This window comes from Melospiza georgiana, chromosome 2 (genome assembly GCF_028018845.1).
Source record: "Melospiza georgiana isolate bMelGeo1 chromosome 2, bMelGeo1.pri, whole genome shotgun sequence".
NCBI lineage: Eukaryota > Metazoa > Chordata > Aves > Passeriformes > Passerellidae > Melospiza > Melospiza georgiana.
Genome location: NC_080431.1, coordinates 119982514 through 119995351, shown reverse-complemented (window position 1 = coordinate 119995351; position 12838 = coordinate 119982514). Strand labels below are relative to the sequence as shown.

General features: G+C 44.2%; 1 protein-coding gene across 3 annotated transcripts in view; it reads right to left on the bottom strand.

The window, feature by feature from the left end:
• Positions 1–12838, bottom strand: part of ITSN1 (intersectin 1) — a 114584-nt gene that overhangs the window by 27203 nt on the left and 74543 nt on the right. For all 3 annotated transcript variants that reach the window (XM_058044968.1, XM_058044970.1, XM_058044971.1), the window contains 5 exons: positions 11672–11831; positions 10044–10249; positions 9149–9231; positions 6778–6944; positions 1708–1753 (listed from right to left, as the gene is read on the bottom strand). In XM_058044968.1, the coding sequence (XP_057900951.1) occupies positions 1708–1753; positions 6778–6944; positions 9149–9231; positions 10044–10249; positions 11672–11831 (662 nt within the window). The remainder of the gene's footprint in view (positions 1–1707; positions 1754–6777; positions 6945–9148; positions 9232–10043; positions 10250–11671; positions 11832–12838) is intronic.

Genomic DNA, 12838 nt, shown 5'->3' with positions numbered 1-12838 from the left:
ATTGTTATGGATTTATGTATTTCCATGAATACATGTGGGAACTGGAAAACAAATGAGAGGTTCAGAGAATAAAGAAGTGATAAACCAGAGGTGCAGCAGCTCTGTGGTAGGAGATCAACAATATTTGAAATAGAGAATAATAATAATGATAATAATGATAATGATAATAATGATAATGATGATGATGATGATGATGATAATGATAATAATAATAATAATAATAATAATAATAATAATAATAATAATAATAATAATAATAATAATAATAATGCTCTCAAAATGCAGTGTTTTCCAGTAAATCCATCTTTGCATTTCGCTCCCTAGGGAGAGGAGACACACCAATGACAAAACAATGAAGCTGCACCCAGAGGTGCAAACCAAGGCTGGCAGAGAATTTCCCACCACCTGGCCCCAAGAGGAATGTTTTTCCCAAGCAGCAAAGAGGATTTCCCTGGAAATCTCTGTTCCCTCCCAGCCCAGGGGCAGGGAGCTGCCAGCTCCAGGGAATTCCCCCAAGCTGTGCTGGGGTTCCCTCTGCCCCCAGTGCTTGTGGAACAGTTCAGGTCCCACAGGTAACCCAGCTCTGGACCCAGTGCAGCTGCAGAGTTCTGTGCCCTCCCAGAGCCAGGCTCAGCCCTGTCCCAGGCTCAGCCCCAGCCCTCAGGGATTCATCCCCAGGAACCACAAACCCTGCAGGGCTGGGAACAAGGGAGGCTTTGGGGCAGGGGAGATACAAAGGGAGGGGGAGCCCAGCAGGGAAATGATCAATGATTGATGTGAGATTTAGAAGGAAAGGACCAGTAGGAACATGAAAAATGATCGGAGAAGCAACTGAGACACAAATGAGCAGCATGAGGAGGATGAGGAGCAATCCAAGGGCTGCAGAGAACACGGGGTCAGAACCTCCCTCAGGAGGGCAGGCACAGGGGAGCCAGGCAGGGATGGAAGCCTGGGGTGACCAAGGGGCTTTAAACTGGGTCTGGGGTCAGCACACACAGCCATGGAGCCATGGAATGGTTTGGGATGGAGGGACCCCAGAGCCCACCCAGTGCCACCCCTGCCCTGGCAGGGACACCTCCCACTGTCCCCAGTGTCCAGCCTGGCCCTGGGCACTGCCAGGGATGCAGGGGCAGCCCCAGCTGCTCTGGGCACCCTGTGCCAGGGCCTGCCCACCCTGCCAGGGAACAATTCCTCATGGCCAGTGTCCCATCCAGCCCTGCTCCTCTCAGCAGAGCCAATTCCCAGCCCAGCTCCTCCCTGGTTTGCCCTCACCCAGCACTGACTCTGCTCCTGGCTTTTCTCTGTTTAAACCTCCCACTCCCCTGCCACACCTGCTGTGTTTAATGAGAAATTCCCCCTCCTGTCTGCTGCTTCCACAGCTAAGAAACCTGGAGAGGGGCTGGGGACAGGGGGATCTGAGCAACCCAGCAGGAAGTTCACATCCACCTCTGAGCAAGCAGAGTTTCATTCTCTAGCTACATGTTATTTAGTGATTGACACACTAGAATGATTAGAGGATGAATTCCTTTATTACATTTACATTGTTTATTAACTGTATTTATTCCAGTTATTTGATAATGGTTTTCATCAGTGCAAACCACTCCAAGATGATCAAGAGCAAACACTATTTTCATGGAAAAGGTTTTGTTGCCATTGAATTGAACAGTTAAGAACAGAGAGAAGGTGCTGCCACAATATTTGACTCACCAGGTTTCTTCCCTAAGCTTCCTGTTTTCCCAGCTGCTCCTGGAGCCTTGAAATGGAGAACAAGAGGCAAGTTTAGCACTCAGGTTTCTTTCTCCAGTACATGAAAATGATTTACAAAGCTTCACTCAACAAGCATGCGAGTCAAAAACTCACAGAAATTCTGTTCTTACAGAAACCCTAATATTTTAGATGGCAATAAACATCTGGGAATAAATACCAAGCGTGAAATGGATGGTTTGTTAATGCAGAAGCGCAGACTTTTAGTTCCTTTTGTGGGCTGCAAATACCAAAGGAGATCCCATTTGTAATCCCAAAGGAGATCACATGTGCAATCCCAAAGGAGATCCCATGTGTAATTCCACAGTAAATCCCATGTGCAATCCCAAAGCAGATCCCATTTGTAACTCCAAAGGAGGACCCATTTGTAATCCCAAAGGAGATCCCATGTGTAATTCCACAGTAGATCCCATTTGCAATCCCAAAGGAGATCCCATGTGCAATCCCAAAGCAGATCCCATTTGTGATTGCAGTTCCATGTATCTGCAGAATGGGATTTCTGTGGAGGTGAGCTGCAACAACAACAGAATTTTCCATCCCTCCAAATTGCTGGGTTGCAAATATTCCTGAGCAGCTCCCTGCAGCCAGGCAGGGTGAGATGAGGTGAGGTGTGGGATGAACATCTGCACCCAAGGGATTGGGAAGCAAAGCCTTTGAAGAGCCACAAAAATCCAGCAGAACCTGACATCAGTCCAGCTCCTGCCCCTAAATAATTCCTGCAGTTTCCTCCCAGGCCACGACAGTTTTCTGTCCTGCAGAAAGGAGGTCTGAGGTGGAAAACAGAAACTTTAATCTAAACTGGACTTGGCCAGGAATGCTGGGGAGCCATAAAGGTCCTCTGGCCTTCAACACTTCCACCTCCCTGAACTGCACCTTCAGGATCCTCCTCACAAACTTGGAGCCAACATCAAAGCACCTGAAGGCCTCCACAGAATCCTCATTCCTGTGTGGAAAGAAGAGTTTCCTCCTCCACATTCTCCCTGCCAACCGAGGTTTGAGAACTTGGGGATTCTGGCAGGAATTGAACTGAGGAGTAACTGAAGAACAGCTCAGGGCTGAGAGGAAAGGGCCCCTCAACCCCCTGTGCTGGCTGTGAGGCACCCATAAAATGGATCTTCAGCCTCCCTGGGTGTTCAGAGTTCATTCCTGTCACACACCACTGCAGATACAGGAGCAGCAGATCCTCCTCTCCTCCCTCACTCCTTTGATTGTCCCCAGATCCCTCCCTGCCCTGTGAGCAGGGCCCCAGGAGAGCCCCAGGGGATCAGGGGCAGGAATTGTGGTGTCCTCCCAAAGCTGGCTCAGCCCTGTCCCCAGAGCAGGTGCAGGGTCAGGGGAGCAGCTTAACCCCCCACAGTGGGGCTGGGGCTGCTGAAGCACCTGGGGACAGGGGGACATGGCCCTGACACAGAGGGGGATGGACCAGGGTGATCCCAGGAACTCCTCCTGCCCTGGGAAGGGTTTCTGCCACAGGAACACCCTCTGCCCTCCTCAGCAGGGAACAAGCGGTGGGCCTCCAGAGAAACCTCTGCAGAACAAGGGCCTGTTCCTTCAGAGAAGCTCTCCAGAACAAGGGCCTGTTCCTTCAGAGAAACCTCTCCAGAACAAGGGCCTGTTCCTTCAGAGAAACCTCTCCAGAACAAGGGCCTGTTCCTCCAGAGAAACCTCTCCAGAACAAGGGCCTGTTCCTCCAGAGAAACCTCTCCAGAACAAATGCCTGTTCCTCCAGAGAAAGCTCTCCAGAACAAGGGCCTGTTCCTCCAGAGAAAGCTCTCCAGAACAAGTGCTTGACCTCCAGAGAAAGCTCTCCGGAACAAGGGCCTGTTCCTCCAGAGAAAGCTCTCCAGAACAAGGGCCTGTTCCTCCAGAGAAACCTCTCCAGAACAAGGGCCTGTTCCTTCAGAGAAAGCTCTCCAGAACAAGGGCCTGTTCCTCCAGAGAAAGCTCTCCAGAACAAGGGCCTGTTCCTCCAGAGAAACCTCTCCAGAACAAGTGCCTATTCCTCCAGAGAAGCCTCTCCAGAACAAGTGGTGGACCTCCAGAGCAGCCTCTCCTCCCAGCCATGCCTTGGCCAGCCCCCATGCTGCTGGATTGAGGCACATGGACACACCAAAGGCTGGGACATTGCTTTTACTGGGAAACAGAGAGGTGATTTTCAAATAGAAACCCCAGAACCACCCTGACCACACTGAGTCTGAACTGACTTGGAGGATTCCCTGAATCCTCAGTGCAAAGCAGAAGGGACACATGGAAAAGTCCTACAGTACTTAAAGAAGTAACTGAATTCATAAATAACACATTTAGGATGGTGCCCGTTTCTGGCCCACTCAGGAGAGGGAGAAGCTTTTCCTATTCCTTCAGCTGAGAGAAAGCAGAGCAGTGAGGACAGAGCCTGTCCCTGCACACTTGGGACACTCCCTGAGGGCACTTGTGACAAGTGATGGAGTCTCCTGAGCCAGCAGAGCAGAACCTGCTCTGTCAATTTAATAATCCCCAGCAAGGACTTGCAATTGTGCCCTACACAGGACCCTTCAAACCCCAGCTTGATCCATTCAGGGATTATTTTCTGAAGCCCTGTGCAAAGTTTTATAATCAGATGTCTTGAAATTGTTGTGTTTCCAAGCCATTCCCACAGAGGGAATTCTCAGCAGTGCCCAGAATAAACCCTGTGTCCATCCCTCCCTAAGGAACAGCCTCAGAATGGGCCATTATTCCTCTGAAGAACAAAGACTTTCCCACTTTTTAAATAAAGGAACAGGAATGGTTTGTTTTACCACCCTGAGGTGAATGGGCATAGAAGAACAAATTAAAAAAATTCTTCAGCTGTAGAAACCATTGAGATTTTGAGTAATTTCTAGAAACCCTGCCCTTGCTGCTGAAAGATCAGCCCTGCTTTTCTTTGGTTCTGTCAATAGTGCAGAACACATGAAATGATTCCTCTTTTCAGAACATTTTGCAGCCCAGGCAGCTGTCCAAGCACAGCAGCACATCTGAGTGTGAGAGAGTGAGATTTCTGAGAGCCAGGACTCTGAAATCCCCTGCAGAAACTGGCTCAGGGAGCAGGCTGGGGAGCAAAACCCAGCTCCCCACTTGGAGGCAGATCTGTGTCCTGCAGGAACCCTGGCATGGAAAAACACCCCAGAGCAGGGCTCCACCAGCCCTGTGCCTCTTCCTCCCTCTCTCACCCAGATCTTAGCTGAAGGTGGGGTTTTACCAAACACAAAGGGCACTTGGAGCAGCTCTGGGTGAAGTGCACTGAGCTGGTGCAGCCCCAGGCAGGCTGGGGTGACAGAAACCCCAAACTGAGCTCTCTGAGCAAAGGGGAACTGAACACCTGAGCTCTGCCCCAATCCCACCTCTGCTGCAATACCAAACATCACTGACTGCAAGGGTTTTAATCCAGAAACCCCAAACTGAGCTCTCTGAGCAAAGGGAACTCAGAACTCAACACCTGAGCTCTGCCCCAATCCCACCTCTGCTGCAATACCAAACATCACTGACTGCAAGGGTTTTAATCCAGAAACCCCAAACTGAGCTCTCTGAGCAAAGGGAACTCAGAACTCAACACCTGAGCTCTGCCCCAATCGCACCTCTAGACTGCAATACCAAACATCACTGACTGCAAGGGTTTTAATCTTGGCCCAGAGGATGTTGTTGGAATTTCCTGACACTGCAGAAATTTCCTCTTGAAAGGTTTCCTACAGTTGAATTTCACTGCAGCTTTTATGCTCTGGCTTTTCCAGCAGCAGGAATGGCTTTAAGGAGTGGCTCTGCCCAGGTCTGTGCTGCAGTCTTTCAGTTTTTACCACACAAATCCCCCAAATCCACTGATTTTTACTCATTTATCTCTAACCCCCCATTATTCCAGAGTTATAAACCAGAATCCTTCTCATCAAGAGATCAGTCATGTACCCAGCTATGAATCTAAACTAATTCCTACTGGGAGATAAATTATCCTCTCAAGCCATATAAATGAGAGAACATCTCTCTTTAGAATGCCTAAAAAGAAAGCAAAAAAAAACAAACAAAAAAACCCCAACAAGGATGTATACTTTGGAGTTATTTCAAGATAAAAAGAGATTAAACAGAACCTCTATTATTCAGTCAAAATCTGACTAATAAATACAGTAGTTAGCAAAATTTTGGTGCAAATTTGTTCTTGATGGCAAGAAATGATAGGGAAAAAATGTAATAGACTGAAATATTACTGTGCAGATTTTGGTGTTTTTTTGTTTTTTTTTTTTTTTTTTTAAATAATGGCAGTAAGGTACAGCTCAGGCATTAAAAACTTACCAGGGCAATAAAACATTCATGGCTGCTCTGACCAGTGTCTAAAAAACTACCAAGTGCACTGCTGATGTTGGCATTATTGACATGGACGATCCCCCAAGTTATTTATAAAATTAAGTTGTAAAATGCAACAAATATAGTTGTTATTGTAATTGTTTAGTATAGGTGTATATATTGTTTGCATATATTAATATAAGTTGTATATATATATTGTTATATATTGTATATATATTTGCATATATGTTTATATATGTTATATAGTTTGTATATATATTGTTATATTTGTATATATGTTTGTATATATTTTATATATGTTACATATATTGTTTGTATATATGTTGTTATATATATTGTGTATATATAGTGTACGTATATGTTAATATATGTTGTATATATGCAGTTATATGTATTGTATATATTGAATATATATGTTTGTATATAGGTTATTATATGTTGTATATGTTGTTTGTATATATGTTGTTATATGTATTGTGTATATATTGTATATATATATTTGTATATATGCTAATATACGTTGTATATGTTGTTTGTATGTATGTTAATATATATTGTATATTACATATATATGTTTGTATATATGTTGTATATATTGCTTGTATCTGTAATTTTTTTCAGACATTAAATCTGCAAAGCATTTCTATTTCCCCTACCACGCCCTGCCCTGCAGCTAGCACTACAACCCCAAAGAAAACATTTCTCTACCTCAGAATCTTTGAGTCTCACATAATTAGATGGGAAAACTCCTGATTTATCACCCAGCGTTCCCGTCCACCAGTCACCATCTTTCTTTGTCACCAGGATCAGGTCACCTTGTTGGAAAGTGAGGTCCCCCTGCTCCGAGCTCTCGTAGGTGTACATGGCAATGTACTCTGCAAAAGGGAAATGCACCATAAATAAAGAAATATACAGCATCAATAAATAAATAAATAAATATAAAATGGAAACTGCTGAGACACCCCCAGGGATCCGCTGCCAAACCTCAGTAATGTCAGGGCTAGGCAGAAGGAAAATTTTTATTTATTGCTCATAGAAAAACACCAATATTTAATGAATAAAATTGTATTTATCAGAAGTGAATAGGATCTATTAAAAGGCTGCCTCAGGGGGTTTGTATATAATCTGCTATTTTAATTTTATGTACATATATATATGTTCATATTTTATGTACATTTTAATAATTTAAATGTACATAAATCATTCATTTAGATATTAAACATGTTTCCCAGTGGTTTCTGGGTTGTGCTGATGAGTGGGATTTTCAGAGTTTGGGATGCAAAGTGCACACACCTTATAAATCACCTTCTGCACATGAGCTTTTCTTCAACCCTCTCAACAGAAGGTGTTAAATCCCTGCTTTATTGTGTCTCAAAACCACACTTTTTTGAAGTGTTTAAAGTAAAGCTGTGCTCCTTTTTAACACAAACACAACACCTGAGACATCCCACCTGGGACAAGACTCTGCCTGCCCACAATTCCCTCTCCTCAAACACCAGGAAAACCAGAACAAGGTGATCCTTAATTAAATTCCCTTCCAACCCAAACCAGCTGGGGTTCCATGGAATAATCACTGAGCACAGCAGCTGTACTTGCAAATAACTGATTATTTCCCCTTTCTCTGCTGCTCCCTCCTTTTAGTTTCTGTGCTGCTCAGGCCAGACACAAATTCAATATAAATGTGCCCCAAAATTGTGCCTGGAATTGCAGTTAGAACCTTCAGGGGTGCAGCAGGGACCACACACAAATGTTCACCTGTACCATTTAATTAATTGATCTCCTCTGCCTGTGATTTAATGAACCTGCAGCTGCCTCCCTCTGCAGGGGATTAAGGAGCTCAGGTGGGGAGGGTGACAACAGCCAGGAATTCCCCTTTTAAAACCCTGCAGAAAAATTCCTGTGAGCTCTGGGTCTGTGCCCAGGCTCCAGCTTTGAAAGGATCCCAGGATTCCTCAAGTGATGTCACTGCCTTCACCAAGAGCTCTAATGACACATTGGCAATGAGCTTTGGGGGAAATTAAAATATTTACCATGTCCTGACACCATGGACAGGTGTGCTTTTTTGGCCCTCTGTGAAAGCCCATTCTGGATCAGAAAATGTTACCAAAATAATGGCAAAAAAAAGAGAAATATTGGAAAAAGTATAAACTACAAAATATATTTTCACATCTTTTGTAATTTGTACTTTTTCCAATATTTCTATTGGTTATTTTAGTATCTTCTGTAGTTTGTACTTTTTTCAATACTTCTATAGGATATTTTAATATCTTTTGTAGTTTGGTAATTTTCCTAATATTTCTATTGGATATTTTAGTATATTTTGTAGATGGTACTTTTGCCAATATTTCTATTGCATATTTTCAAATCTTTTGCAGTTTGTACTTTTCCCAATATTTCTACTGGTTATTTTAATATCTTTCATAGTTTGGTACTTTTCCTAATATTTCTATTGGATATTTTAGTATATTTTGTAGTTGGTACTTTTTCCAATATTTCTATTGGATATATATTCATATATTTTGTAGTTTGGTACTTTTCCTAATATTTCTATTGGATATTTTCATATCTTTTGTAGTTTGTACTTTTCCCAATATTTCTACTATTGGATATTTTCATATCTTTTGTAGTTTGCACTTTTTCCAATCTTTCTATTGGATATTTTCGTATCTTTTGTGGTTTGTACTTTTTTCAATACTTCTACAGGATATTTTAATATATTTTGTAGTTTGGTACTTTTCCTAATATTTCTATAGGATATTTTAGTATCTTTTGTAGTTGGTACTTTTTCCAAGCTTTCTATTGGATATTTTAATATCTTTTGTAGTTTGTACATTTCCCAATATTTCTATTGGATATTTTCATATCTTATGTGATATGTGAAGTTATTCCTTCTCTATACACAGCATAAAAAAACTGTTACTCTAATAATAATAATTCTAAATTATTCCAGAGGTAAACTGATCAGTATTTGGGTTTTAACACCACTTGAAGAGCCCAATCTGGCTCCTGATTTTGGCAAAAAAAGCAGAATTGTTGTGTTCAATGCAGAGCAAGAGCTGCCAGGGCAGCCAGGACTCACCTTCCCCTGACACTGCTGCCTTGGCTGCTGGGGATGCTACTCTTTTCAGACTAGCAGGACTTTCTGAGGAACCAGAATCCATGCTTTAGAAGAAAATAATGGTTATTTAAGAAATTCAATCTCTTCAGAAAAATTATTATTATTATATTTCAAATATAAAATGCACCTGCAGTCCCAAGCAACTCCCTGGGTTTTAAAAGAAGAGACAGTAAATGTGCAAAATAAATGTGCAAAAAAAAGCTTTGAATCCAGTGGACTGCCATGGTCACATTTAAACAACTGCCTTAAATACAGAATTTTCTGTATCTCCTCTTTTGCCTCAGGAAAAAATGACCTAAAATCATGCTCATTTGTACTCCTAATGCTAATGCTGCCTTTACTATAAAAATAAAAGAGATTTTAAATGTTTAATCCTCCAAGAATAATGAGAAGTGATTTAGATTTGAGGAATACCTTTGAATTTTGGGCAGAGAGGAGCTCTGACTTACACAGCTGTACTTGAGAAAGTCCAATACACTCATTTTTCAGTTGCAAGTCACATAAAATGAAGAAGGTTAATTGATCTTTTGTTGGTGAGGCGAGACCCAAGGAGAACTGAGGTCAGTGTTCTTATTCTTATTTTCTTATTATTCTTATTTTCTTTTTCTTATTCTTATTGAGGTCAGTTTTCTTATTTCTTAAATTCTTATTTTCTTATCTTATTGTTAATTATTTTCTTAATTTCTCAATTAAGAAATTGACAATTTCTCAAGTTTTCAGGATGGGAAGTCAAAACCCTCCAGATAAAAGCAGGGTCCCTTTTACAGGGTACAACTCTAAAATTCAAGCGTGCAGCTCTTCCAATTTCCTTCTACCCCAGCACAGAAGTGAAGGACAGGAAAAGCAAACAAAATACCTTGTGGATTTCCTGATGGGGCCTGAGATGAGCTTGACATAGGATTTGGGGAACCAGCCCTTGTGGCCCTGCACCTCCCCAAACCACCACATGTCCTGCTGCTCCAGCACGGTGATCACGTCGTTCTTGTTGAAGTTCAGGTGGTTGTCCTTCTTTGCTCTCCAGGGGTACAGAGCCTGGGCCTGAAGCCCCTCCACCTTCTCACCCTTCAGAAAGGAAAGCAGCAGTCAGTCATGCCCCACCTTCAGCAAGAAAGCTGCTCAGGGAATTATGTCCTCAGGATGCTTGGACAGCAACAAATCTCTCAACTAAAGCACCAGTTAAATGTACAAAGTAATTCTAGAAATGGTTACAGCCCTCCTGCATTTCTGTCTGTTTACACATCATCATTGCAATGCAAGATTATATTAATTACTTTTATTTAAGACACACACATGTAATAAACCCCTGTGAAGTTGCTTTGGCAGGACTTCTAGGCCATTTTACAGAAAATGATGCTTTGTTGTACTTTATTCATGGCACAGTGCAATTTCTTTTAGCACTTCCCAAAACACATGAGCTCCCAAGAAGAGTTAGTTGTTCCACTGAGGAAAAGGAAATGCCTGAAGAGAGGGACAGAATTCAGCTGGGAAGCTTTGCCATTGCTGTTCCACTTAACCCACTTGGGAGTGAGGCTGTCAGGGGAGTGAAGAACCCAAGGAACAGATTCAAACCTAAAAAAGCCATCCCAGACTAGCAAAGCAGAAACTGCCCTGTGCTAAATCCTGCCCCAGATGTTGTCAATGGATCAGAGATCCACAGAATGGCCTGGCTTGGGAGAGACCTGAAATCCCACCCAGTGCCACCCCTGCCATGGCAGGGACACCTCCCACTGTCCCCAGTGTCCAGCCTGGCACTGGGCACTGCCAGGGATGCAGGGGCAGCCCCAGCTGCTCTGGGCACCCTGTGCCAGGGCCTGCCCACCCTGCCAGGGAACAATTCCTCATTGCCAGGATCCCACCCAGCCCTGCCCTCTGGCACTGGCAGCCATTCCCTGTGTGCTGTCCCTGCATCCCCTGGCAATTGTCTCTCTCCAGCTTTCCTGGGGCTCCTCCAGGCCCTGCAAGGCCACCCTGAGCTCAGCCCAAAGCTTCTCCTGTGCAGGTGAACAATGCCAGCTGTGCCAGCCTTTCCTGCCAGCAGAGCTGCTCCATCCTCTGCCCATCCTGGAGCCTCCTCTGGGCTCTGCAGCAGCTCCAGCTCCTCCCTGTGCTGGGGCAGGTGGGACCTCCCTGCCACCCCTCCTGCAGGTGCTCACTGTGTCCTGTCAGGTGCGTGTTTTCATGCACAGGCAAGGTTCCCCCTTTGCTCTCCAAGCCTTTTGTAGTTTGTACTTTTTCCAGTATTTCTACTGGATATTTTCATATCTTTTGTAGTTTGTACTTTTTCCAATATTTCTATTGGATATTTTCATATCTTTTGTGACATGTGAAATTATTCCTTCTTGATACACAACACACAGAAGCCGTTACTCTAATAATAATAAATCTGAATGATTCCAGAGGCAAAGCGACTAGCAGCTGGGTTTTAGCCCCACTTGCTGAGCCCAGTCTGCCCCTGCTCGGGGCAGGGCTCTGCCAGGAGCTCACCTGGCCCAGCACGGGGGACGGCGAGGAGCCGGTGACGGTGGCGGGGGTGAAGGCCGAGCGCTGCCGCAGCTGCCCCGCGCTGGGCACGGTCAGCGAGGGCTGAGCTGCCCACGCGTCCCAGTTATCACTCTCTGCCTTCTCGCTGCTGTTCGATGGCCAGCTGCAGAGAAAAAGAACAGAAGGACGTGATTTCTACTGCTTTTAACAGTAGGAACAAAAAAGTTCACACAGAACAAATATTTCAATGTCTGCATGAATTGCTTTTCTGTAGGCACCCAGCACCTTAACTCCAGGTGCAAGTGAACACTGGTGAATCACAACTTCACCTTCAGAGGCAATTCCCAAACTGAGCTCCTTGTCCTTGCCACTGAAGGACAGGTTTTTATCTCAATTCTTTGCTGTGTCCGTACAAACAGAAGTTCAAGCAGTGTAGGCTGCATTGCACACAGGAGAAAGTGAAATAAAAATAATCAATTATTCTTTCCAAAACTGGTTTGAAATCTTCCCCTCTGGACATCGCTGACCTCTCACATCCTTTTCCTTGAGACACACGATCATGGACTGCTTTGGGTTTGGACCTCACAGCCCACCCAGTGCCACCTCTGCTATGGCAGGGACACCTCCCACTGTCCCAGGCTGCTCCAGCCCCAGTGTCCAGCCTGGCCTTGGGCACTGCCAGGGATGCAGGGGCAGCCCCAGCTGCTCTGGGCACCCATAGAGATATCAGTTTATAAATATGGATTTCATGGCCAAAGGAGAAGGAATTGCAGTTGATAGAAATGCCCAGTGTATTAAGACACCCAGGGATGGGCACATGTGCCAATTCCATCACTTTTACTAATGCTGTGACCAGGAATTAAATCACCTTTCCATGTCATCTCTGCCATTAGCATATTGTACATAACAATATGTATATATGTGTATATATGTATGTATATAACAATATGTATATAACAATATATTGTACATGACAATGAGCAGGTTGGGAACCTTCAATGAGGCTTGGTGGAAACCAATGTAGGAGAAAGGGATTCAGGAGGTGGCAGCATCTGAAGGGGCTCCAGGAGAGCTAGACAGGGATTGCTCATTAGGAAGAGCAGTGGCAGGGCAAAGGGGGAATGGGTTCCCACTGCAATTTCAGTGGGAGATGAGGAGGGAATTGCTCCC